The 24933-nt window shown below is 50.5% G+C and overlaps 6 protein-coding genes across 6 annotated transcripts in view; 2 read left to right on the plus strand and 4 right to left on the minus strand.

The window, feature by feature from the left end:
* Positions 1 to 214: 214 nt before the first annotated feature.
* On the minus strand, positions 215 to 1613 carry MAA_08011 (uncharacterized protein; the record flags this gene model as incomplete). Its single annotated transcript, XM_007826009.2, has 2 exons — positions 215 to 1225; positions 1275 to 1613. 2 exons carry the CDS (start codon positions 1611 to 1613, stop codon positions 215 to 217), a joined length of 1350 nt encoding a protein of 449 aa, XP_007824200.2.
* A 7789-nt stretch (positions 1614 to 9402) lies between these two features.
* Positions 9403 to 10578, minus strand: MAA_11173 (uncharacterized protein; the record flags this gene model as incomplete). The annotated part of the gene is made up of 2 exons (XM_011413139.1): positions 9403 to 10289; positions 10344 to 10578. 2 exons carry the CDS (start codon positions 10576 to 10578, stop codon positions 9403 to 9405), a joined length of 1122 nt encoding a protein of 373 aa, XP_011411441.1.
* A 584-nt stretch (positions 10579 to 11162) lies between these two features.
* Positions 11163 to 12581, minus strand: MAA_08010 (uncharacterized protein; the record flags this gene model as incomplete). Its single annotated transcript, XM_007826008.1, has 2 exons — positions 11163 to 12351; positions 12412 to 12581. The coding sequence occupies 2 exons, from the start codon at positions 12579 to 12581 to the stop codon at positions 11163 to 11165; spliced, it is 1359 nt and encodes a 452-aa protein (XP_007824199.1).
* Positions 12582 to 14002: 1421 nt separating this feature from the next.
* MAA_08009 (uncharacterized protein) lies at positions 14003 to 15380 on the minus strand (the record flags this gene model as incomplete). The annotated part of the gene is made up of 4 exons (XM_007826007.2): positions 14003 to 14016; positions 14085 to 14561; positions 14620 to 14727; positions 14783 to 15380. The coding sequence occupies 4 exons, from the start codon at positions 15378 to 15380 to the stop codon at positions 14003 to 14005; spliced, it is 1197 nt and encodes a 398-aa protein (XP_007824198.2).
* A 506-nt stretch (positions 15381 to 15886) lies between these two features.
* Positions 15887 to 18142, plus strand: MAA_08008 (serine/threonine protein kinase; the record flags this gene model as incomplete). Its single annotated transcript, XM_007826006.1, has 1 exon — positions 15887 to 18142. The coding sequence occupies one exon, from the start codon at positions 15887 to 15889 to the stop codon at positions 18140 to 18142; it is 2256 nt and encodes a 751-aa protein (XP_007824197.1).
* A 3968-nt stretch (positions 18143 to 22110) lies between these two features.
* The window catches only part of MAA_08007 (Pfs, NACHT and Ankyrin domain protein), a gene marked incomplete at both ends in the record, with an annotated part of 3274 nt that continues 451 nt past the window's right edge, over positions 22111 to 24933 (plus strand). The window contains 3 exons of the mRNA XM_007826005.1: positions 22111 to 23134; positions 23225 to 24065; positions 24121 to 24925. Of these exons, the coding sequence (XP_007824196.1) occupies positions 22111 to 23134; positions 23225 to 24065; positions 24121 to 24925 (2670 nt within the window). The remainder of the gene's footprint in view (positions 23135 to 23224; positions 24066 to 24120; positions 24926 to 24933) is intronic.

Genomic DNA, 24933 nt, shown 5'->3' on the forward strand with positions numbered 1-24933 from the left:
CCAGCTACCTAATGTTTCTTCCTTGGTGATTGGGACCCTGACTTCCTAGGACGCTTAGCAGTGAGCCAATTGCCCAGATCTGACGACAGTTCATCAGCGGATGTATCAGAGTCATAGGAGCGTGATTTGTGTGAATGTGAATGAGGTCTTAAAACGGTTTCCTGGCTAGTGGTAATAGTGTCCTCGCCAGACCCTTCATCCGCTAAATCAAGGCCTAAACCGCTGGCCGTGAACGACGCCACTCGTTTTGCCCTTTCATTTGCTTGCTGAATGGCATTATCTCTCTGTTCTTTTCCCAGTCCCTGGCGTTGCGGAATGCAGAAGCGCCTTGGCGAAATGTATCAGCATCGCCAGTAAGGCCCCACGTTTTGATCTGTGTCGTTACGAAACCAGGCTTTCCTTCTGGTGTACGTGGCGGTATCGGATGGCTGGTATACATCTTAAGCGTGCCTCCATGATATATTGATGAGATTGTATATGCCTTGTTATCATACTCGGGCTCCGGCTGGCCATACGACTGCAAACTGAGCATACCCCTAGCTCCGAGGGCGCCATTATAACACGACTGTCGGGAAGCAACTGACAGAGTTCCATCAGGGCCTTTGGCCTCGAGGAAAAAATTTGCCAGGATTGGAAGATCGCTCTGAGACGAGGGGTTGATCTTACGGCTTTGCTCTCTGCGAACTCTGATATCGAGCTGTTCGGGCCGTGCGCCGTGGTACAGGTCAGGCTTGCCTGAAACGATCGTGCCGTCGGTCAAGTCGTCTAGGTTTGTAAATGGAACGTCTCCGGCAACACACTTGCTATCTGCGATTGTTCCTTCGATCAAAGGTATGACGTTTGTTGTAATTTCACGCTCTTTAAACGCATGGGTGTCTGCTCTTTTAAACCTTCTGAAATCATCATTGGAGAATCGAGATGGGGATAAAGACGGTCGAGGCTGGGCCATCGCGTGCAGTATATCGTTCATGTTCTCAGGCTCTGGTGGCAATGCGCCATCTGGATATTCATAACCATCTGGGAATATATTGTGATCGATGAGATTTTGCTGAAATGCACGATCATATGGACCAGTGCTTCTCGTACTCGTAGTATTAGGAGTCGCGTTGGTCTTTGACGAGGATTGGCTGGTTCTCTTCACGGGCGACTGCGAACCTCTCTTTCGACGCCCGAGGCTCGATTGACTGGAGCTCATATTGCCGCCCAAGTCTATTGGGAATTGACACTAGATTACTATTAGCATCAAATTGCATATAATATCGAGCTGTACTAACGCCTCTTATCGCGGAAAGATCTGGGCCGCCTTGTCTTGCAAAGCGCTGAAGGGTTGACGGCTGTCGAGGCTGTCGAGGCGTATGAAGTGTTTGTATGCGACTAGGAGGATGACTGCTTAGCTGATTTCGCCGATCCAGTTCCCTTATTGCGTTACGAGTAAGGGGAATCGTCGATAGACCGTCCCAGAATTTGGGAGGTGGGAAGTATGAATGGCCGCGTTTCTGCTTCTTCAAAGGGCGGGTGGACTGGCGGTCCTCGGTAATTTCGTCTGGAGATGAAGCGACGCCGCGTTTCTGCCCTTTTGTGTCTCGGCGCTGCTGGCTTCGTAACGTTGGCATCATTGAACGCTCACCGCGTGAGCTTGAAGACGGAGGAACTCTCCTTTTTATGCAGTTGCAAGGTCGAGCGGTTCCGGTGGTGATGTCGCTGCACCGCCTGCTGATTGGCGGAGATCGCGCGGCGCTTAGTGAGACGCGTCTCACCATTGCAAGGGAAGCTCGCAGCCTTTAGAAAACACATCATGCTTGACCTTCGACACGATCAGTCGCTCTTAGCATGCAAAAGGCCAAAATTAGATCAGTTTTCCGCCCTCGTAACGCGCACAATCGTGTCCCAGGTACGATGCGGTTCAGCGCCTACGGGTCACCTACCCACTCCTTGGCTTGTGGGGCCTCCTGGACTAACAGTGCGAGGAGCAAGCGACGGACTGATCATACACGATACGGAAGCATTGGCAGCCATCAAGGTTGGTCCTTAAGTCGCTATCATGTATTCTCTACTCTAGCTGTTCTTTGATGCCTGCCATATTGAGATCTTGTCCATCAACAAAATTCATTTCATCTAGCTGAACTCTCGGTTGAATTTCTATATCCACACAACTGGTATATATCTCCGATTCCCCTCCTGGCAAATGATCACTCGGAGAACTCGGCCAATCCCAGACCCAATAGAGGGTGTACCAACTGAAAGGAATACTGACGGGAAGCCGGATGTCATTTTGGCACCAAAGGTCGGCACCTTGTGGGTTCATTGCAATTTTATGGAACCTGGCCTGTCGTTGCATGGAGAGTGGACCAGTATTAATTTGATAGCACTGTCCATCATCAAAACTTCTGACCGCAAGGAGTCTGCCTCGACCATCGCCACCGGTGCCGTCCGTATTCCAAATATTATGGATGGAAGAAAGTAATTCATCGTCGCGAGGATATAACGTGCCGTATACATATACGGTGCCACTATTCTTCTTTTGTGGCGTGAGCCCTGGCAAGGTGACATGGCCGTTCTCCTGGTATTGCAGAGCAATGAAGGCACCAGGGGCTGCTTGGAGTGCCGGAAGATCAGTAGTATAAGTCCTATTTCTCTGTGTATTCTTGCACAATTTGTCTGTAAGTAGACCCTCGGTACTTGTTGGCAAGAGATGTTGCATTTTAAAGTCGTTGAAATTTGGATCAAGCCTGGAAACAGCGCCACGAATATAGCCTGGGTTTCCGATCATTGTGCCATTGGTGCCAATGACCATGAGTCTCTCCACCCACGAGTGTGAGAATACAAGACCAATTATGGCGTGAAAAACTGCTATCTGACAGACGAGCATTTCTGAAGACGAATATTCTTTGCAGGTCGCAGTGGCGGTGGAAATTAGGCGCTACTCAAACAGGTCTTAAGTCCATCGGGATGTTAAAGTTAATGGCAACAACTCAGCACTACCTTCTAGCGCCGAGCAGAAGTTTGCGGCAGACGGCCAGCTTCTGCCGGCTTCTCTTTTGTCGTCAAACTATGTGTCTTATATTTAATGCTTTTGGCAGCTGGTGTTGGATAAGTCTTCTCGGCCTCCACCCAGTCAGAATGTCGTGTTCCTGCCAACTTTATGACTATCGCCCTCCAGGTGCGGTGCGAGTGCCTTGCAACGCAAGCTCTCTGCTCTGGGGTCTCCAGCGGTGCAATGCAGCGGCTCAGCCCAACAACTGTTACTTTGCTGGAAATGTTTGCTTAGTCGTGACCTGACGGTGCGTTTCCGGGTTTGAGTAGTACCTCACTAGCACTTCACCTAAAGACATCGCCTAGGAGAACAGAGCGCAGCAACATGTTGATGCTTCACTTTGGAGGTACTAATTTTAATATTTTGCTGTCTGGCGGAGATTGGACGCCGGGTGACCGGGGCGCGACGGTGCTAGATTGGGGGCTTCAGCATGTGATGGGCAGGATTAAATTGTACCCCCGGCGGCTGGACGACCAGCTGAGATTTAATATGAAAGGCTCCCGAACGATGCCCTCCCTATTAGTATTGTTTCGGTTATGTTCGATCCCAGAAAGTGAAGCTCAGAAGGAAAGATGCAACAAATTATGGCGAATGATCCAATGAACGAACTATGCCGGGCTGAAGCACAACCCGTGAACCGAAACAGTTTGAACTACCCTGCATAACGAACTGGTTCTATCCTTGCATCGTGTTATCTCGGGGAAGGACAAAAATCTACCTCCGAGGTTTGCCCATGTCCAACTGGTACTGCTTTTGGCCGCACTTGAAAGACGTGTCCGTCAAAACCGTCTGAACAAGCTAATCGTGACCAGAAGAGGCATGAGCCATAAGGCGCAGGCAATCGACATGTTTATCATCTCCTGATACAGAGCCTTGGATTCTAGAACTTCAAGAAACCATACTTGGCATCTCAAGCATGTTGGTGGAAAGTGGTATCATATCGTTGGGTCGTTGGTACTGCTGCTGTTGCTCTTTTCAAGGACAGCAGGGATTTCTGTGAGTTATGGAGACTGTTCATATCGCCAACTACTGAGCTCAATAGGAAGGACACACACAAGATGGATATTTCTATTTTAAGGGTTCTTGCCGCCGATGCCTGTAAGCATATACCGAAAACTTAGTGGGTGTTTGCATGGTACTGTCCCAAGTCACAGAAACTATGGTAGCGGCTGGAACATGCGACTGCCAATCGCATGGGGGAGGAGATAGAGAGATGCCTTTGCAATGAGACATTGAATTTTTGTTTATTTTCTGGCTCTTGACTAGTGATATCACTTCGACGTTCTAGTTTTCTCTTCATTATATTCCGAAAGCGTTATATTATGTCAATTGGGCTCCTAGAATCAACATGTGACAACATTGGGAATCGTGCATCGGGTGACAGTACCAAGTAGATATGGCCGCACCTGGCTATGGTCGGACCTACTGGCTATGGTTGCCTAATGGCTATGGCCAGTCCTCTTACTGGCTATGGTCGCACCTACTGGCTATGGTCGCACCTACTGGCTATGGTCGCCTACTGGCTAAGGCCAGCCCTGTTGGCCAAAAGGCGTCTCTTAGGTGTGGGCAGAACGCTTCGCGATATCACTACACAAAGGGTATAGACATACGCGTGTTGAATTATTTTCTAGTTACAAAGGTATGGCTTTATTTCCTCCCCAATACGACTAGTGACTTTATAGTTAACTGGAGATCCAGACTCCAATATAGTCTCGGTGAATTTGGACAGTGTCGCACACGCATCCACTAGCTTTCTTGGTATGTGTTTGCGAGCTTCGGCAGCAAGTACTTTGAAAGTCGGGTTATCGACTTTGTGCAAATTCTTTCTATCTTTATGTTAATAGTGGTCTTTAGCAATGCTCATAACATAATTTTTTGAACCCATACACAAATATTTCTGCCGTTCTCGAGAATATAATCAAGAGCAAGGGTGACGACCCGGTCAGCTCGCTAAATCGTTCAGCAGCTTGTTTGAGCCTCCAAACGTGGTTTCTTGAAGTTCTGGTATTCAAAACTCTATCTTTGGCTTGTAGAAACATGTCAATGGCCTGGCTGTCATCACGCCGACCAGATTTGGTCGAAATTAACCGGTCCTGTCGGGCCTCCCGGATGCGCCTTTCGAGTGTGTTGAGGAGGGCTAAGAGTTGGATGTACCCAAACCCAGAGGGGAGATTATCCCTTTTGCCTGCGATCACCTGATTCAAAGCCAATGCTCTCGACTCCATATCGATTTGAACAACAGGTATATGCGGAGGCACAGCTATAGTCCGCACCAATAACACCCATTCAATCAAGGTGGTTTCCCAAGTTTGTACAAAATAGTCGATCGAATTCCGTCTAACAAATTGATGACTGAACATGAGAGCCTCGGAGACAGACTTCCGCCTTACTCTCGATACATTTGTGCCGGCGCGGCTTTTGGTAAGCTCTGCCTTTGCCGTCGGCGGGCGAGGAGTAGGCCTAAGAGGCAGAAGTGATGAGCCGGTGGCGAAGGAATATCGATCATCTGTGATATTTTGCAATTAGTTGGATCCTAGAAGGAGCTTACGTGCATGCTAAGAAGTTACGCATAGTGATATCCCCATCATTGTCAAATGATGTTGCAGGACGCGAGAGTTGGCCTGTTGGGTGGTGCATTTCTGGATTGAGTGTTTGTGCCCGGAAGAACATGGGGGGGTGGGAGATGGAACTGTCGCCTGTTCCCTTGTTTGCTACGTGACATGGAGTTTCGTCGTCGTGCAACGACAACAGTGCAAATGCCCTGGTCAGCTCCTCAATATCGAAATCTGTCATGATTCGTAATCCGAGTTAATGTGAAAAACTTGAATATTGCTACAGGTGCCACGTATCGATTTTTTTATATTTTGGCCTCCGGACCAGAGCACATTAAATCTAGTGTCACTAACTCCTAGAATTAAGTCGCCACTAAGTTTAATGGTAGTAACCATTTTTAACGCATTAATCAGGATATTTCTCTATCTTTGCCCCAGAAAGAAACCTTAATCGAGGTGAGATAACCCTTTCTTCCATTTTAGCCCACCCGAAAAAAAAATGGAAAAGAAGAGGTGAGAGAAAGGTCAAAGGTTGACATTGACTAGCAAACGTCGCGTCACCGATGCTGAGCGGACTCGAGGCAGGCGCCATGGTGAGAAAATTATGGGTGGTAGGCTACTGCGAAGTGGTACGGCCACCGCACCCGCAATTATGCTGTAACTATCGTTTTAGAGCTCGCCGTATTGCTTATCTTCTTAATTCATGACAACTTTTTCCGCGAAGCTTTTCGCACTTGTCAGATGCACTTGCGTCTCCCTGGGCTTACTGGCGTGACTTCAAGGGTCGACGAGATCATAGTGATTCCACGGCTTTGAAGGTTGCGGGCCCTTTCAGACCAGTACTTGTATTATCTTTAGTTGGACTAGCCGCCCAGAACGGCCAGCATCTTTGGCTTAAGTCTAGCTGTATGATGATCACCAACTGCAGTTCATCGTATTTAACATAGGTCGAGTCACAAGAATGGTATCCATGCATCAACCCATGCTTTATCATGGCATTTCAAATGAGTCAACTGAAGTCTTTCTTCACAGCACGTCTGTGCAAAACTCGAGTCCAACGCCAGTATGAATCCCATCGGCCACAGTACCAGAAAATGGTTCTTGAGGCAGAGGGAGGCATAGCCTTGATCTACTTCATTCTTGCTGGATTTTTCTCCTGGCTTTTGCTGGCGGGTTTCCTTATCTCCCCATCTACGTACGCCTCGGTCCGTGATTTGGAAGTGCCTGCAGGGGTAGGAAAATCCATTTTCGACACCGTTCGCCATCTGCCACTCGCAATCATCGCGTCCGTAGCATGCGCTTTGGCGACAATCGGCATGCTTTTGCTTTGGTGGATATGGCGTCATAACTATGTTTGGATATGTCGCTGTCTTGTCGTGTGCGTGTTTCATTTGCATTTGTGACAAACTGGCCTTCACTAACATCCCTCTAGCCCTACGTTCCTTCACTCTTTGACGGGATTTTTCTCAACCTTGGTGAATGTTTACTCTGTGCAAGACGGACAATGGTCAATCACGGCCTGTATTAGCGGTGTGGTGTCTGGGGTGTGGATGCTGCTATCTCTGTCTGTGTATGTTTTGTATCAGGTTCTATTGCGAAACCTGGATTAGGAGGGCTATATTTGCGTGTGGTGGACATAGGATATTACTGTATTTTGGGAGAAAACGAATGTATAGGATAGGCCATGTGATTAAACACCTCAAAATACCCGTTAGTGATTTAATTCAGTGACAATTGTTCTCGTCGTAATCCTTAGAGAAGCACCAACGTGTCATAGATAGGTTGGATTGACTTGTATTGTGAAGGCATCATTAATTGGGCACAAGCTCACAAGCCTGGCTGGCGTACTAATGATGTGCACATTCAACTGCCTAGCTATAGCAGGACTCTACTGGCAGCAACGGCTCTGTGGCCTCCTCAGTGGACAAGACAACTGGGCACGCTGCTTAAAATACCAGCAACCAGGCTGAGCACCTTGTGTATTAGGGCAATGGGGCAGGCGAAGTTACCACTAACTTATGAGCAATGCTACCAGCAGCAGTAACACCAATACCATTGGTGCCAGGGCTGCCAGTAACAGCTTGGCCAGATGACCAGTAACCTTGGTGGCTCAGGTGCTGGTATGACGCCGCTACCAGCAGGCCAGCGACGCAAGTTGCTAGCATTCTCTGCCTACCAGTATCCCGGACAGGCAGGTTGGTGGTAACTGCGGTGTACCAGTAGCGAGTGTAGTAGGGCTGCTGGTAGTGGCCGGCTACTGCCAGTGCTTATGTGCAACGTGCTGGTAGCGGCCTGTAGACGCTCATGAGCTACTGGCAGCTGTGTTGGAAGCTACTAGCAACTAGTGGAGTCCGCACCAGCAGTAGCAGACCTGAGAGGTTCACCGCCCTTGAGGTACTGGTAATTTGGCGGCGTACGTGCCTGGCCCCACCGGAATTAACTGGTGTGGTTACCAGTCACTTCGAGATGCGCCACAGCGGTTACTGGCATCCTTCCATTGTGCATTGGTAGGTTACCAGTCACGACATTTAGGAAAGCTACCAGCATAAATGGCTACCTGTAACAGCCATGTAGTAATTGCTGGTAGCGCTTAAGTGCTGGTAACAAGGCCATAGCGACTACTGGTACCTCTCGACTACCAGCAGTAGCACGTCAGCGGTTACCAGCACACTAGGATACCAGCAGTCAAAGCTGGTTGGTTACTGGCACCTATTGGGGGGGAAGTTGTAGGTGCTAGTAGCCCATGTCGCAAGTTAGTGGTAACCTTGGCCCCCCTAGATGTCCGATTAGCGGTTGGTGGTAGCTCTGGGCGCGTTGTTGCTGGTACCTGCAGTAGCTACATGATTGGGTCAAATGCACTAGGAACAATGAAGTAGTCGCTACCAGTATTTTAAGCACGCCTGCCATAAACCGCGGCACTGCCCTGCAGCTGGGAGCTCATAACCATCAGTTGCTCTCTCACATTCGCCTCGGAATATATGAGCCACTACCATAAAATGTATCAAAGATCGTTCAATTAAATGAAAGGACGCTTCAGAAACACTAAAGCATGCGCATTCAGACTATCGACTGACACCAATGCACTATAAGCTAACTAGCGAAACTGCCTAACGCGGCAGATATTGATTACCTGGATACAACAAGGTAAGTATCGTCGTGCTACTTCAATGAGAGTATTTGTGGCAGAAGTGCGTAACCACCGAACCGGAGTTTCAAAACTAAGGGCCATTTCTTTCGTTTGCTTCAATCCTTTCCATCAACTGCGGACTCAGAAACTCATCGTATACCCACGTATCCTCTTTAGACGGCCGACCATGCCAACGTAAAAGGTGTTGGCGTCTTCCAGCTCTCTGTCGGGCTTTCAAAACGTCCAGGCCCGCGTCAAAGCCTCGCCAACTTGCCTCAAAGCTATTCAGCATTCCCTCGTCCATGATGTGTTTTCTCGGCTCCCACGTCGTGGTGGCATCAGACCATTTCACCAGGAAAGTGTGTCGCCTCCACCGAGCAAGCAGGCAATCCACTCCGTAAACGTCGCGGCAGACACTTGGGTATTTCACCTTTCCGGCTTTAGGTCTCCGATCCTCGAGTTTGTTTGGTGTCTGGTGACCTTTTGGGGCTGGATCGTTCTGGGCAACCAGCGTATTCCACAAAATGTCACTGGTAAAGTGTAGCTGGAACATCGCAGTGCCATTCTCTCTGGTGCATCTTAGGACCGGCTGGCAACACCGGAACGAACAGGCCGTTTTTTGTTTGCAACAGACTCGTTGTCGTTGCTTTTTGTCGTGCTCCTCAGCAAGCGTGTCTCTCGATTTCGCGTTATGTCCGAACGTCGGTCCGAACGTTGCTGTGAATTACGCTTCTTGGGCTGACGGAACACAAGCCTGCGACGCTTGCGTTGTGGCATAAGCTTTTCGTTAATCCCGCCGTCCTGTTGTTCCGCGGTGAGTTGCCTTTTGGGCGGGAGAGGGCGAAGGTTGTAAGGTTTTCCGGAACCACGACGACTAGTTGGTCGCTTTCCGTTTCTTCGCAGGGTTCATCCAGCTGGCTCTCTGTGCCGCCTGCATCGATGCTTGTCTGGCGCTCGTCGTCCCGTCCTTGGCCAGTTGGCGACGAGGTAGGGCAAGAACTCAGGGGCGAAATATCATCAGGGGCTTGGTGTTTCCGAATGGCCTCCATCACAGCTCCTCGATGCGAGACTGGGTGGCTGCATCCCGACGGAGGTGTTTTGACTGAGGCGGGTCGAGCTACACTGGGCAGTTCGTTGTCGCTTCGCGGAACTACTTCACCCATACGGCCATGGCCAATATTGATGCTATGAGCTTGGACGAACCGGTTTGAAAACAGGGCACTGCAATTCTGCGATTGAGAAGGCTGGACGAGGCTGGTTGCCGATCGGCTGGGAGGATCTGTTTTCTCATGGTGCAGTGCTTCATCCCTCGGAGGCAACGCAGTTGTGGACTGCACTGAACAACACTCGGAGGCCGCTGAGACGACACAAGGTCTTCGGATAGGAGTGGGCCACACCACGCTTGCTCCATCATCATGTTGTTGTATTGGCGGAGACACCAACATGTTAGAGTCGGCGGTGACCCCCGGACTCTCGAGAGCCATTGAGGGGGAAATCACCTCTCTCGAAGAGTTTGAGGTTAATGAATTGGGACTTTCCCACTCATCTGGTAAGCAAACATCCTCAGATGAGCTCCCTAGGATCTTGTTAGGCATTGCCGGACATTGGAATTTGGTTTGCAATTGCTTACCGATTGCTTCTGTTGGATCATGTCTGACGTTAATCAGTGACGCCATAATCTCAGAGATAGAAGGAAGTGAGTCGTCACGGTGTTGATTGTGTACCAAGTGCACGCGCGGGACATCTTGTTCCACCACCTCGACATCACTATCTGTGTCAGATTCGGAATCGGACGGGATCGATATCACATCCTCCAAAGTCCACGGACGACCTAGAAAGGAACAGACTCCCGCAGTTTGTGCCATCATGCCGGTATAGTGTAAAAGAGGGCTTCTAGAGAGTCTGCTAAGGTTGAAGCTATGGAGGTGAAAGCACACGAACTCGGTCAGTCCGTCCGTGTGACTAACATCGAGGTAAGGGGGCCCGACCTACCTCCTGGCAAACTTACAGGAATCCAAGGTATGGCCACCAGCGCCACTTACAAGTCGATGACGGCGAATTTGTGAGGGACGATGAAAAAAGGTCAAAAAATTTCATGCAGCATCGTAGGGGGCGGACCCCTTTATATACCCGTTCGTACTCGACATCACGTACTTCGTAGCTCTGCCACCAAGGCCTCGTCATGCCTCCAAATCTCCGCTCATGCGGCCATGTGGCCTGTGAGATAAGTTTATGGTACTCCTCATTGGCAACATCATCCTCGCTTATGTTCCTTGCTTATCAGCCACACAGCGTGAATCTCGTGTCCCAGACCATGTTGTCGAGAGGAAATACTGGTATATATATTCAACTAAATGAGTGGATGCTAACAAAACAAAGTCATACGAAATGAGATGTCGCGATTCAATAGATAGTGCCCTTATACTGATGACGGACACAACAACTCTCCTTATACATTGTCCGTTTGGTCCGGATTCTCTGTCTCTATTTCCACGTTTACCCAACCAGGCTCATCAGCACGCTCCGAGTCAGTCACGCTCGATGCCCTTACGGAATCATTGGGTTGGGGTTCCATTTCGACCCTGAAGTTGTGACTATCTTGAGTAGCATCGACTTCATCGAGAACTTGCGTGTCTGAAGTAGCATCTGTAAAAAAATCCACAGAATAGATTTGGAGTCCAGGAACACCGGTACTTGTTGCAAGTTCTCTAGCCTTATCGGGATCGTCGGGGTAACAGTCAGTCCAAGGAATCACCGATACATCCCGTAGCGCAAATGAAGACTCCGGCCGTTCAGAGGCGCTAGGAATCTTGCGAGAGCAGGGGGAGTCGATGTCAGTGTCCCCTGTTGCTGCAGTATCTTTGGTCTCTGCAAGAGGTAGAGTGCGGGATTCTGCCACCGTGGGGGTACCAACAGCACTCAACGAGACAGACCGCAAAGCTTTGCAATCCGTATCTTTGCGTGGTGGAGTTGGATAAAGGCCAGAAACTTGGACGAATGGTGCGCCAAGATGGTACTGATTGCTGTTCTTTTCTGACGTTTCTCCTGTCTCGCTGAACTTAGTTTCGATCCATGGAGGAAGGCCAAATGTCACGTTTATGCCCCCGTAGGTCTCGGTTCGGTTGCCTAAAGCAACTGATGATGCACTAGGCTTGTGGGTAGAAGAGTCGTGGATACCATCATCAGACTTTCTCTTATTAGATGCTGTTTTTGCTGTGTGATATTCATGAACATTCTCGTCGAAAGGCGGAAGGCCGTGGTTTACGTCCATGCCCTCGTGAATTCCAAACTTCAGCAGATCTTCCTCAGTCCACATCTCAAGGAGAGAACTTGCGGGTACGTCCTTGCTAGTATCCCAAATTCCCAATGGAGATGTGGACGTGTTAGAGTACGGCCCACTGCTCTGTCCAAGAATCAAGTCCCCCCAATCAGTGTTGGCATTAGGATGGGGTTTATAGATCTGTCCGCTGCCAATGTCGAGTTCATGAATACCAGATGCCAACTGAGCAGGAGCTTCCTCGAAGTTTTCAGTCGTGGATATTTTGTGACAAGGAACTTCGGCAACACCCGATGGAGTTGCGGGCAACGGTTCATTGGAGGGAATGCCATACCCATGATGGGGTGGATTTGAAGGAACACTGATTTCCTCTGGTCAGCATGTTCTAAGTCTGATACTTTACCAATTAGCTATTACATACGCTTCGGCGGTCTCTTGATCATAGGTTTGCAGGCCCTCCGTGGGTCCGCATCCCTTCTTGTTGCTTTTGCTCTTGTCTCTCATCCACCAGCCTTCTGCCACAGATTCATGTTGTGATGCTGGCATGGCAGAGCAGGTTACCAAATTGACATACTCGTTGGGCTCAGACATCTTGCGTCAATGACGATTGAAAATGATAACGGAGGATTTTGTATCACCGCGCGCCAAGTTATTTGGACTAGTAAGAACTTATAGGTTGCTCAAAACCCAAGTCTATTGAAGTGCAAAGAGGAAAGGCCAACGAAAATGCGAGTTCAGATTTGTCGATATCTTGTTGCCATGTGCTGAAATTGGATTGACTCAATTGTGAAGCTTGAGCTAGACAAAGCGAGCCTTTTATAGATATTCTCATCAGCTCTCGGGACGCACAACTGGTCACCGCACGCATCTACAGTCTGTACCGTGGAAGCATCCATCAAATTAAACATAGGCCTTCTCGCACTTCCCCCTGCCGAACAAGGAAGCAGCGTAGATGGCGGCGCGCATGTCTCGAAGTCGAAATGATTGGTCATAACCTGAGATGCCGAGCCAATAGAAAATGGGCCGCATCTCGGCGCTGGCTGTGATCGTGTGAGACTTCCCAAGTACGGCGGTTAGCTTGTTATAGGATATTCCGCCGAAGTCCTGCGTCTGGTTCTCAACACTGATGGACCGCCCGAGAAGTCTGACCGACCCACTCTACGCTTATATAATGTTTCAGGTCTGGCAATCACCGAGGAGGGAAGTTTCGCTCAGGGCAAAGTCCAGCTCAGACTTTTGACTACCAGTCGCCAAATATGTCAAACAATATTTGGTACGACGCGTCCCGTTTCTCTCAATCGCAAGGCTTTGAGTTTACAGAAGATGGTGCCTAACGTTAGGCTACACGGCCAGTGTCGGGTCGTTTGGCAGGAAGTCACATGCCCAGAAATTTAAGCCCCATTCTTCTGGCCCCCCATTTGCGCCGTTTTTGGAGACATCATAGCGACTGCCATATCTACATTGCCGCACTATACCCAACTTGCTGTGCGCGAAATTTCGTATCGCAAAGCTTTGTTTACAAACTGGTCGTTGCCCGCCTTGCGTCAGGCTTCGATACAGGTTAAGGCGATTGTTCAGGCGAATTCTCAGTAGGTTCCAAATCTGTCATTAGCAGGGCTGTGGACATTACACTGACGTATCGCGGTCCACAGTAGCTCAAGGTCTACATACAGGCCGCGAGCCGAACATCAAGGCTGCGTATTTCTCACCAAGTTCAATCTATCGCTAGTTCGAAAAGTCCAATGCCCGAGGTACCACTATCAAGTCTACTCTAGCCGCTACCAGCCGCTGACAGACTGTAGGCCGAACAGACAAACAACGGGGACTTTGAATCCATCGGATATCACATGTTCCCCTCAGTTGATTACGATCGAAATATGTCATGGAAAGGTGGGGCCGGACGTATCGGAATAGGCGTGGGCGACCTTACTTTCCAGAAAACGGCAGCATACGCCGAAAATGTACTTCTTCCAAGAGGGCAGAATGTGTTGGTAATGGATACGGTGTTCAAACTAGTCGGTAAAACCTAGCTAGGGTAAAGTTCATCCAATAAGCAGCGACCTGTCTCGAAATTCAACATTATATCAAACTTACAGTCACCAATATCGCTGTGAGGGAATGAGACATAGAGAGCGCTAAGATGAGTCCCCTCTGTTTCCCTTTGCCTCCACCAATTACTACTTGACGTTGCGGCAAAGAGATAGTCACCCAGGACGCTTCTCACACGTTCAACTGAATCGGCCTTCGCCTCGACTACGGCTTTCCCAACCGTAGCACATAGCCATACCTCTAACTTGAAATCCTCGCCGCTTTGATATGCCAGATGTAAACGAACGGCGTCCGTCAGAGTCATGATTCGTCTATCCACCTCTCCTTTTCGAAGGCGGCTTGCCATCATGCCACTATAAAGGTAGTCTCCGAGAACATATTCCAATCTCTCTAATTTGGCCATTCTCGCCATTTTGACGCTGCTGGCGTCGGCATAGTGAGCAAGACTAGTATTCTTCTCGTTTGGGGGAATGTCTACGCTGGCGACATGTGATGCAAGGGAAGGCTTTGGCCCTGCTGAATCTTCGTCACGGATCAGCATTCTCTGCTAGGGCGGTCGAGATGAAGAAATTATACTCACTGATGTCATTCAGCCTCCGCTTCTTCCCCGTCTCCGTTATAGATGGACTTGGACCAGAACTCTCATTAGCACGATAACCAGCGGTTGAAGATAAATCAGACGTAAAGGCTTTGCATGTTAGTTCTAGTTCTAGCGTTGCCGTCATAATCAAGAGACCACATACCTTCTGCAAAAGCACCAAATTTGTCGTTATTGCTCAATGGCTCTTCGGATGACAAGGTATAGAGCGAGTCGGTGACTTCCTTTGGCCACTCCGTCAATGGCAATTTCCCCAATTCCTGGATCAAGTAACCAAAAGTCTCTTGTGACATGTCGCCAGCAGCCCACGCTGATGGCGGAAGGCTTACCGACCACAGGACAATATGACTAGGCTTTAAAGCACCAACTACATTGCACCTGTGTTGCGTCGTTTTCTTTCTTGCCCTAACTTGATTAGAATCAAGAGCAGAGATTTGAGGACCAAGGAAGACTAAATTCAGATTCCTCTTGAGAAGGCTTTTGTTGAATGCATCGAATTTGCAAGAAGATAATCTGAATTTATCAACAATTCCTTTGGCAGCTTCATTTGGCGCCTTGATGGTGATGTGGTCCAGAAGATGATGTGATAAGGTGTTGGCTGTATCTACCAGTTGAGCCACTAATCTTGGAAAAGCCAATCTTTCGGCTTTCGAGCAGCGTAGATTCCTGGATTGCTGAACTTTGTCGCATAAAGCTTGCATTTGGCGGACTATAACTTCTACTTGTGAGAAGCTCATCGTCATGATGACGACAAATCGTCAATGGAGTTCGTGGGTTATTGGATGGTTGCGAAAAAGGTGCAGCAGAACCTAGGCGGAAACTTGCGTCTCCCCTCATTATATGAGTTGTGTGCAACTTCGGGGGCGCCCAAGTTGTGCGGTTGAAGCGGGATAAGTTGTTCCGCCGGACTCAGAAATGCTCTATGACGTGGCCATGGACCAATTGTGGTCTTCGCGCTGTATGCAGGCTATCAGGTGTGGCTCGGCAACCGAGGCCAATCACGTTTCAGAATGGGACTCTGTCTGAACAGACTGTGTGGTATTTTTACCGCACTTGGAGCGGGACATTGGACTTTGGCGGGTAATAGTGGGGTTGGCTGTTTAGTGTTGAGCGAACCATAACAAGGGCTCTAGGCCGCCTCACGCGATTCCCCCGATTGACCAACCTGCCAAATACATGCCGCCAGTTTCTTCGTAATTGAAAACTATAAGCTCTTGTCCTATTCACCGCCGCCTTTCTTGAAATCTCAATGGACGAAATCGAAGAGTTGCGCCGTTTACTTCGGGAGGAACAGCGTCTACGCGAAGAAGAACAACGTCGACGCGAAGAAGAACAACGTCGACGCGAAGAAGTTGAAGAATTGGCAAAAGCCTCGTTGCCACTGGACCTTCAGCGGTATCTTGAGGCTTGCCATTCGCTTGATCTCTCTATTGACGTCGTAACAGACCGATCTTTGACTACGCAAGGAGAAACCACGAATCCGACCGGTCGCATCTTTCCTAGACGAATCATCCCTTGGGACAGCTTTGCAATGAGACAAGAAGAAATCTGGAACGATCTCTCTATCAGCGACTTGCTCCCCAAACCCTCATTTCCATCTTACCATCAGATGGAATACGTCAAGTCATTGCTCAAGCCTATTAGCAGTGAACTTGGGCTCCGGGACTTCGAGCGCGATGTAGTAGAAAACGCAGTTCAGAAGTTGGTCGACCGAGCACACACAGATCCATCGCTACGAAATAGTCTCGGTCTCCAGGGGACAGTGACGTTCGAGAGTCATACGAATCTAGGCACGACTGATGACGCCATATCTGCGCCCATGGAACACATGTCGCTGGGCAGAGATGGCGCCGATGCTGCAGTGCGGGTGACTGCCCCGAAACCGCCGCCAGCTCCCAAGGCTCGTCGCAGAGCGAGAGGCAAAGGAAATCGGGCAGACCAGTTCTGCATATACAGAACTTCAGACGGCCAAAATGCCCCAGCTGTCGCTATCGAGTACAAGGCACCGCACAAGCTAAGTCTTGATGAGATTACCACTGGGCTTGGGGCGGAAATTCAGCCGGAACGTGATGTGATTAACAAGACTGACCACGGCTTTGCTTTCACGGCCAGACGCCTCGCCGCCGCCGTCATTACGCAGCTCTTCTCTTACATGATCGGCAAAGGCATTCAGTACGGCTATGTATGCACTGGACAGGCATTCATCTTCCTTCACATTCCAGACGATCCTACCAAAGTCTACTTCTCGGTATGCGTGCCAAATTTAGACGTAATGGACGATGATGAGACTAGGCTCCATCGCACGGCTGTCGCGCAGGTTTTTGCCTTCATTCTCCAGTCTCTCCGCGCCAGACCACCGCCTGAGACGTGGCATGATGAGGCTGAGACGCTTGGTATCTGGGCTGTCGAGTACGACGATATTCTGAGGGATATTCCGCCGTCTGAGCGCAAACGCAAGGAACCACGTGCCTCCCCTTATAAGCCACAGCGTTGGAAGGGATTTCGGAGATCGCCAATTCGTACTCGCTCCAGCTGCCAGCAACCGAACACAAGCGCTGGACGACTAGAGGACGATGACGAGGACCCTCCTTCTCCTACGCCGAATCCACGCACGGGTGGAAAAGCGTTCTCTTCAGCGGACAAGAGCTTGGGTAATAGGAACCAAGGACGGCGCAGAGGCCAACAGAAAGAGTCAGGTCCAGGGAAAAAGCCGGATATACAAAGCCGGCCATTTTGTACCCAACGTTGTCTCCTGGGACTAGCATATGGAGGACCTATGGACAAAAACTGCCCCAACGCAGGCTATCACGGGCAAAAGCGCATTAGTCGACTAGAGTTTCTGCGGCTCGTGCGACACCAGCTTGCTGTAGACCGCGGACGGGATGCGGATTGCGTGCCGCTCCATAGATCTGGTTCTCGTGGGTCACTCTTCAAGGTGCGGCTGACGTCTCACGGCTATACACTAGTTGCCAAGGGCGTGGAGAGCCTAGACCTTGCCTGCCTGCAACACGAGAACAATATGTATGACCGACTCCAGCCCATCCAAGGGAAGTATGTCCCGGTATGCCTCGGCACTATTGGCCTGGTCCGACCATACTATTATGACAGCGGGGTTTATACGCACTTCATGTTCCTCAGCTGGGCTGGACAGCCGATCTTTGACTGTGTTGACCGGGCCATGAAAGCGGGCATCGGCAGTGCCGTTTCCATGGCGTTCAAGGCAATACACAATCTGGGTGTTCTCCATCATGACGCAGAGCCTCGCAACATTTTATATAATACAACAAGTCGTGGGTTGATGGTTGTGGATTTCGAGCGCGCGGAGTTCCACGGTCGCCAGCCTTTGGCCTCCATTGGGCCTAATGAGAACCGGAAGAGGAAACGTTGGATACCACAGAAACAAAAGAAAGATGACTTTGTGAGAGAGCTGCAGTATGCTGTGGCAAGAGTATCGAGTTGTATCGCAAACTTGCCAAGCCCTGCAACAATCAAGACGCAGCTCTAATCGAAGACGAGACTCTGCAGGATGTAACTACTTGACTTGAAAACATGAGGTGTTATACTAAATAAGCTGAACCAGTGTGCGTAAGTGCGAGGTGCCGCTACTGTTACCCTGGGCCTAGAGCTACCACCAACCGAGTTAAATCGTACACCTAGTAGGGACAAGGTTTTTACCACGAACTTGTAGACCTACGCTACTAGCACCTACAACGTTCCGCCCAATAGATGCCAGTAACCAACCAGCTTTGACTGCTGGTATCCTAGTGTGCTGGTAACCGCTGACGTGCTACTGCTGGTAGTCAACAGATACCAGCATTCGCTACGTCCTTATTACCAGCACTTGAGCGACACCCGCTAGAATAACCGTGCTTGGAATGCGCTATTCGAGTGCCGATGTGACCATAATTGTAGAAGTAGTATGATTTGTGACATGCTTGGTGCTGTTCTCGGGCCATGTCCAGCCCACCTCCGCCAGAGCGTCATCACAGCAGATTGACGTGTCTAGACACGTTAATTGAAGGGAGGCAGGCTGACCGTGAGTTTTGGAATCTATCGTGTTTTTATAGATAAGTTCTGAGCTGTTGGCGGTGTTGTTATCAATTTGTGTGAGTGTTTGTGGCGCTGAGTGTGACTATGTTGAATAGCACAACTCTGTGAAGTACCTCTCATTAAAGCAGTTTGTTTGAACATATCCTCCTTTCTGTCTCGTGTGCTAGCGTACTTTGCCAGTTGTAGGTCCGTAAACTATTGGCGGGCAAGAAAATGAAGAGACAAGATTCACTTTCCATTAACGGGCGTATCTGGGGGAGGGCATCACTCCATTCAAATACTGTACTGTATGTTTGTTGTTTCGTGAGGTTCTTGAATTTGGCTCCGCACTGCATTAACACATAGGTAGAAGGTATTGTGTCCGTGGGGATACGTTTTGAGCTGTTGGTGGTGCTGTTGTTGAAGGTCATCCATCCCCATCGACTCGCCTCTCTATCGCGTACACTTCAGTCTCCGACACCGTAAACAGTTGTCCGGCAGGACAAATGGAGTACCCATGTCCATTCTCCATCGTGTTGCGTACTGAAGTAGGGGCACAACTCCCTCTTCAGTACTGTGGCTGTAATATTTGGTGTTTCATGAGGTTCGATGACTGGCTTTCGGCGGTGTTGACGCGTTACTGATGGGGATGATGCTGTTTTTAAAAGTTGTGTTCAGTGTTGTTGGTATTGGCGGCGGCCGTATCCATTTCTCCTGCCACGCGGCGTCTCCATCGCGTCCTTCTCGATTGTGCCATTCCGTAAACCCTTGCCGGGCAAGAAAATGGAGTCCCAAATCCATTTCCATCCAGGAGCGTATGCGATAAGGGCCGACATTCCCTTTCACGTACTGGGGCCGTAACGTGTTGTGAGGTTCGCACAATAAAAGTTAGCGTGTTGACGCGTCGACGAACGAAAATAGCCGCAATTAGGCCGTGGCTTTCTCGCGTGCACCCAGAGACAGCCAAACTGTAACTTCGAAGGTTCCCAGCAGAGATCGCGTGGATTTGTTTCCAGAATCAGATTTGCAATGGAATATGAACTCTCCAAAGTTCTTCCATTGTGCTATTAGGATCATGATAAGATCTCAGGCAAGGAATATGGTTAGTTGGCCTGTATACGCCCTCCCCACTAACGGCTGCTAACAGCACCAAGTGGGGGAAATGTTTACAGTGTAGAGTTTATGGTCGCACTTGCCCCCGTTAAATGCCCCGATGAGCGGTTGCTACGAGATTGGGGTGAACGCTCGAAGCACAATGGAGTAGCCCCTACCAGTAGTTCAAGCCCACGCACTGCCCTACGTCTCTCAAAACCATCCAGTGCTCTCTCATGCGCCTCAAAGGCGGGTGCGGGAGTTCTCTTCGGTTCCTGCCGCCCAGCAGCTACCGGCTGCCTGGTGGAGGAAGTTGTAAAGCCGAGTCGATGTCGAGCTTCTCATGACTAGATCTCGTGGGGAGCTCGCCAGAGTCGCTGAATGGAATTCTGAACGAATTCGCGTCGTCGATGCCTCGCAGCTGCTCACGCTGCTGAGTGACGGATGTAATCGTAATCGCAGAATCCCAAGACGAGCCAGGTGACAAAGACGAGTGATTTTGAGCCTTGAGCATTGGGCTTGGCTGCGTCAGTATGATTCCGTCCGTACCGAGCAGAGTTAACTCTTGGCAGCGATGGTCAGACAGACATCGAGAATGCCTTTGCTAACAATAGCGGCTCGCGAAAACAAGAGCATGATTTATCAACATTTAGAGGGCTCGGATTCCTCCATCGCTTTCTGGCACTTAGGTTTTTTTTTTTTTTTTTTGGCTGTGGCTCTTGGTATCATTTTGGGAAATTTGTCCCGAACACTAGGCGGCGTGTCAGTACTGGTAGGTATAACTCACCCATCCCGACAAATTTCAGATTTCAATGACAATGCCCACTAACTCTTGTCTTAAAAGCCGTTGGATTGCTAGTGATGACGTATCCTATCCTGTGCAAGGTACGATATGAATCATTGCACGAGTCGCTTTCGCTCAGAGCAGTGTGGAAACAGATTTGCTTTAGCATATTTGTGAACTGGATCGCACCATTTCTCATGGTTAGTATTGCGCCCATGGGTAGCACGACCTTTGTGTCTTATTGTTGTTGTCTAACTTCTGTTAGAAAACTAGCTTGCCCTCGCATGGGCTTTCCTCCCTGACAATCCCATCCGTTGTTTTATCACTCTGTTGCAGCATAGAAGGATTGTATTTGCTATAAAGAATCCGAATACGCACAAAACGCGTTTCCGCCACGCTCACTATGTCACCCAACATCCAGCTGGTCCTCCGATGCCCGCAGCACTCACCTAATCGAACATGGTGCGCCTTCGAGGCCAACCACATGGCGGATCACAGTCTAGGGTAGATCTGGAGTTTCCGGACACAATGCATTGTTGTGCATGTCTCTTCGACTTTGCCAAAAGGCCGCTTCCTCCATTCCCGGGATTACTCCGGCCATACTTGCAGAAGTCTATGTCGCAGGCTGGAAGGCGTGGTTACGCACGAAGGACATGGTTGCATTGCAAGCCGAACGCACATCGCCGTCAAGGCAATATTGGTTTGGACTGCTGCGCTTCCCAACCAAGCCACATTGTCGTGAGGAGAATTTGCTGTGCCGATTCTGACCAGCCTTGTAGTCGGGCCGCGTGCATAGTGAAGGTGGCGTGCGGCAATTCAAGCGACTGCGGGCAAAGCTCGCACTGGTAGAGTCAAGGATCAGATTGGGATACCTGACTTGTCATCCCGACATGAGACATGCCAACCGGCTCTGTGACGAATGCCCTTCAGCTGAGAAAGTACAGGGGGAGTGCAGTAGGCGTGGCGGCATGGACAGGTTCACATCTTGAGCCAGGTCCTGGCGCTAATCAGTGCTTCGGAGGAACGTCTCCCTCTCGACACTGGCCGTGACATTGGGTGTCGTGGAGTTCAAGTACCCAGATTCTTTGTGGTACAATGCGCGTCAGAGCGACTGGAGCCGGTCACGATCGTGTCATGGACGCGTTGCGGCTTTGATTGTCCTTCGGGCTCAAGGAGCTGGATGGCAAGTGCGGAGTCCATCGTCAGAAACGTCGGCTTGAAAAGCGTCTGCAGGTGGGAGTGGCAACTGCTTATCAGGCATAACGGCTCGAGGGTGCTACATGCGAGTGCCCACAGCATCACAACCCCCAACGTGCGTGTGTGTAACTGGCGAGATCCTGTTGTTGCGGCCTGGCCCCGACCTGGTCCCCCTCAGCTTGCTTTCGTCCTTCTATGGTGACTGACAAGGCTGCGCTCTTCGACTGACTGCGATAAACAATATGCCATCGTCACGTCTCCTTCCTCTCCCTGGGTGACTCAACCCCAGCTTCCTCGTCGACATAGGCGAACTGCACAGCCCTATCAGTCCACCCGCCCATCTGACGGCCTCGTGCACTTCACTCCGCACCATGGCATGCAACAACGCTCTCGACAACCCCGACTCCTATGCAGTCGCCTGGATTACTGCTCTTCCCGTTGAGCGGGCCGCTGCAGAAGCGATGCTCGATGAGGAACATGCAACTCCCGCTGGTTTCACTAGACACCAAACTGACGAGAACGTCTATACGTGGGGTCGCGTGGGAGAGCACAACATCGTCATTGCCTCACTTGCCGCTGGAGTCTACGGAACTACCTCGGCTGCGACCACGGCCTCGAGCCTGCTTGCCTCTCTGCCATCCATCCGTCTTGGCCTTTTTGTCGGCATAGCCGGCGGCATCGCCCGACCGGACGAGGGCCACGATATCCGGCTTGGCGACATCGTCGTGAGCCAGCCCGATGGGACCACGGGCGGCGTCTGCCAGTACGACTTGATCAAAGCAAAGTCTGGTGACAAACGTGAGCGCAAGGGCTTCCTCGGGCGGCCTCCGACGGTCCTCCTCAATGCGCTTACCAAAATCCAGGCCGTTCACGAGCGGGAAAACCCCGAAGTTCCCTGCTTCCTTCAAGAGATGCTGAAGAAGAACCCGAAGATGGGTAAGAGATCCAAGAAAAATCCCGGCTATGCTCACCAGGGCGCCGACAACGACCACCTCTTCAAAGCTTCATGCGACCACGTCCCCGGGCCGGACTGTCGGGGCTGTGACACGGCTGGCGAGATTCAACGCGATCCTCGAGACACTACCGACCCGGAAATCCATTACGGGACCATCGCATCCGGCAACACACTTGTCAAAGACGCCGCTGCGCGCGATCGGATTGTTGCTGACGTCGGCGAGGATTGCATCTGCTTTGAGATGGAAGCGGCCGGCCTGATGAATCACTTTCCCTGCCTTGTGATCCGAGGGATCTGCGACTACGCCGATTCCCACAAGAACGATCGATGGCAACGCTACGCCTCGGCCACCGCCGCTGCGTATGCCAAGGAGCTCCTGGCGTACGTGCCGGCCGCGGAGGTCCAGGAGACCAAGAGAGCACTGGAAGTGCTTCAGTTGGGTTAGTTCTTGTTTCATTTACTAGGGCTAGACTAGCAAATACACTAGACCGAATACTATTTGAATTTGAATACCCCCTGACTGCGAGTAGTTCAACAACAGATCGATGGCGTGCAGCAGACGACAGTTGCAACGAAAGCTGCAACTGATTCCATCAGGTCTGACCTTCGTACCAATATGATCAAGCGCTGGTTTTGCCCCCCAGATTCGTCTACAAACGCCAACCACGCGAGGAAGCTCCGCCATGAGGGGACGGGCGCGTGGCTCCTGAAAAACCCGGTCTTCCAGGAGTGGCAATCGGGATCGCGTCGACATTTATGGCTGAATGGGCTTGCGGGATGTGGAAAGACGGTTCTCAGCGCGACTGTGCTGGATCATCTCACGGAGGGAAACGACCGTCCTATCCTCAGCTTCTTCTTTGATTTTAGCGACACGACAAAGCAGACCTTGGATGCCATGCTGCGGTCGCTTGCTTTCCAACTTTACCAAGGCCGGACTGGTTTTGCAGGTCTTCTTGAGGCCTCATTCCAAGCACACCAGGATGGCCGCGACCAACCTGCTACAAAGACGCTCGAGGAAGTTGTGTGCAAGATGCTTGCAGTCCAGAAACGCTATATTGTTCTGGACGCCTTGGACGAATCGACAACAAGGGGTGAACTTCTCCTGTGGATGAAGGACGTAATATCTAGGCCAGAGTTGGGCGACGTCCAGCTGATATGTACCGGTCGGCCTGAACCCGAGTTCATCCGCAACATCCCCTCGTTGATAGGCGAGGAAAACTGCTTAGCACTTGACAAGGAGTCCGTCAACGCCGATATCCGATCGTACGTCGCAGCACAGCTTTTACAACGACCTGATTTTCGGGACAAGCGCTTGTCCCAGGATCTCCTCGAGAGGATCCAGAGCAAGGTTGGCAATGGAGCCGACGGGATGTGAGATATTACTGCTTCAATCGATATGCTGATGGTTTGCTGACGCTCTGCTTAGGTTTAGGTGGGCGGTCTGTCAATTGGACAGCCTGGCTCGATGTCCTCATGTGAGGGCTATTGAGGAAGCTCTCGCATCTCTGCCGCAGAACCTGGAAGAGACATATCGTCGCATGATTCAACTTATACCGACGAAGCTTAAAAACGACGCGGTGCGTCTCCTGCAGTTTCTAGTGCATTCGAAGCGACCTCTCAAGCTGGCCGAGGCTAAAGAAGTAATAGCAACACAGATCGAACATGAGCCACGAGGGTTTGACGTCAAGCGTCGACTCTTTTGCGAGACGGACGTTTTAGCCTACTGTCCCAACTTAGTGACAGTCGTTCACGCCACCGATAAAGAGCTACATCTTGCCCACTTTTCCGTCAAAGAGTACCTACTGGGAGAGAACCAGTTCAACATTGCAACTGCCAGCATTTCCATCACCAGGACGTGCTTGACTTACCTTACGGATATCAGCGGTAGCCACATCGAAATCAAGCGGGATTTTCCGATGGCAAGATATGCGGCGAAAGTCTGGACGGGCCATGCTGCGTTGGCTCAGGCTTCGGAAGATATAGTTCGAGCGACAGTCAGGTTCCTAGAAGAGGAAGCGACGTTCCAACGATGGGCTCGATTGTATCAGCCTGATAAGGATTGGGACAGTGACCCAGGTCCTCCACGAGGTTCTAGGCTCTACTATGCTTGCTTCTCTGGGCTCGTAGCGCCTGCGAGAGATCTTATCGGCAAGGGAGCGGACGTCAACGCGCAGGGCGGCCGGTACGGCAACGCTCTCTATGCCGCCTCATCTCAGGGCCATCTCGAGATTGTGCAGCT

This window comes from Metarhizium robertsii (assembly GCF_000187425.2).
Source record: "Metarhizium robertsii ARSEF 23 chromosome Unknown MAA_Scf_4, whole genome shotgun sequence".
Classification (NCBI taxonomy): domain Eukaryota; kingdom Fungi; phylum Ascomycota; class Sordariomycetes; order Hypocreales; family Clavicipitaceae; genus Metarhizium; species Metarhizium robertsii.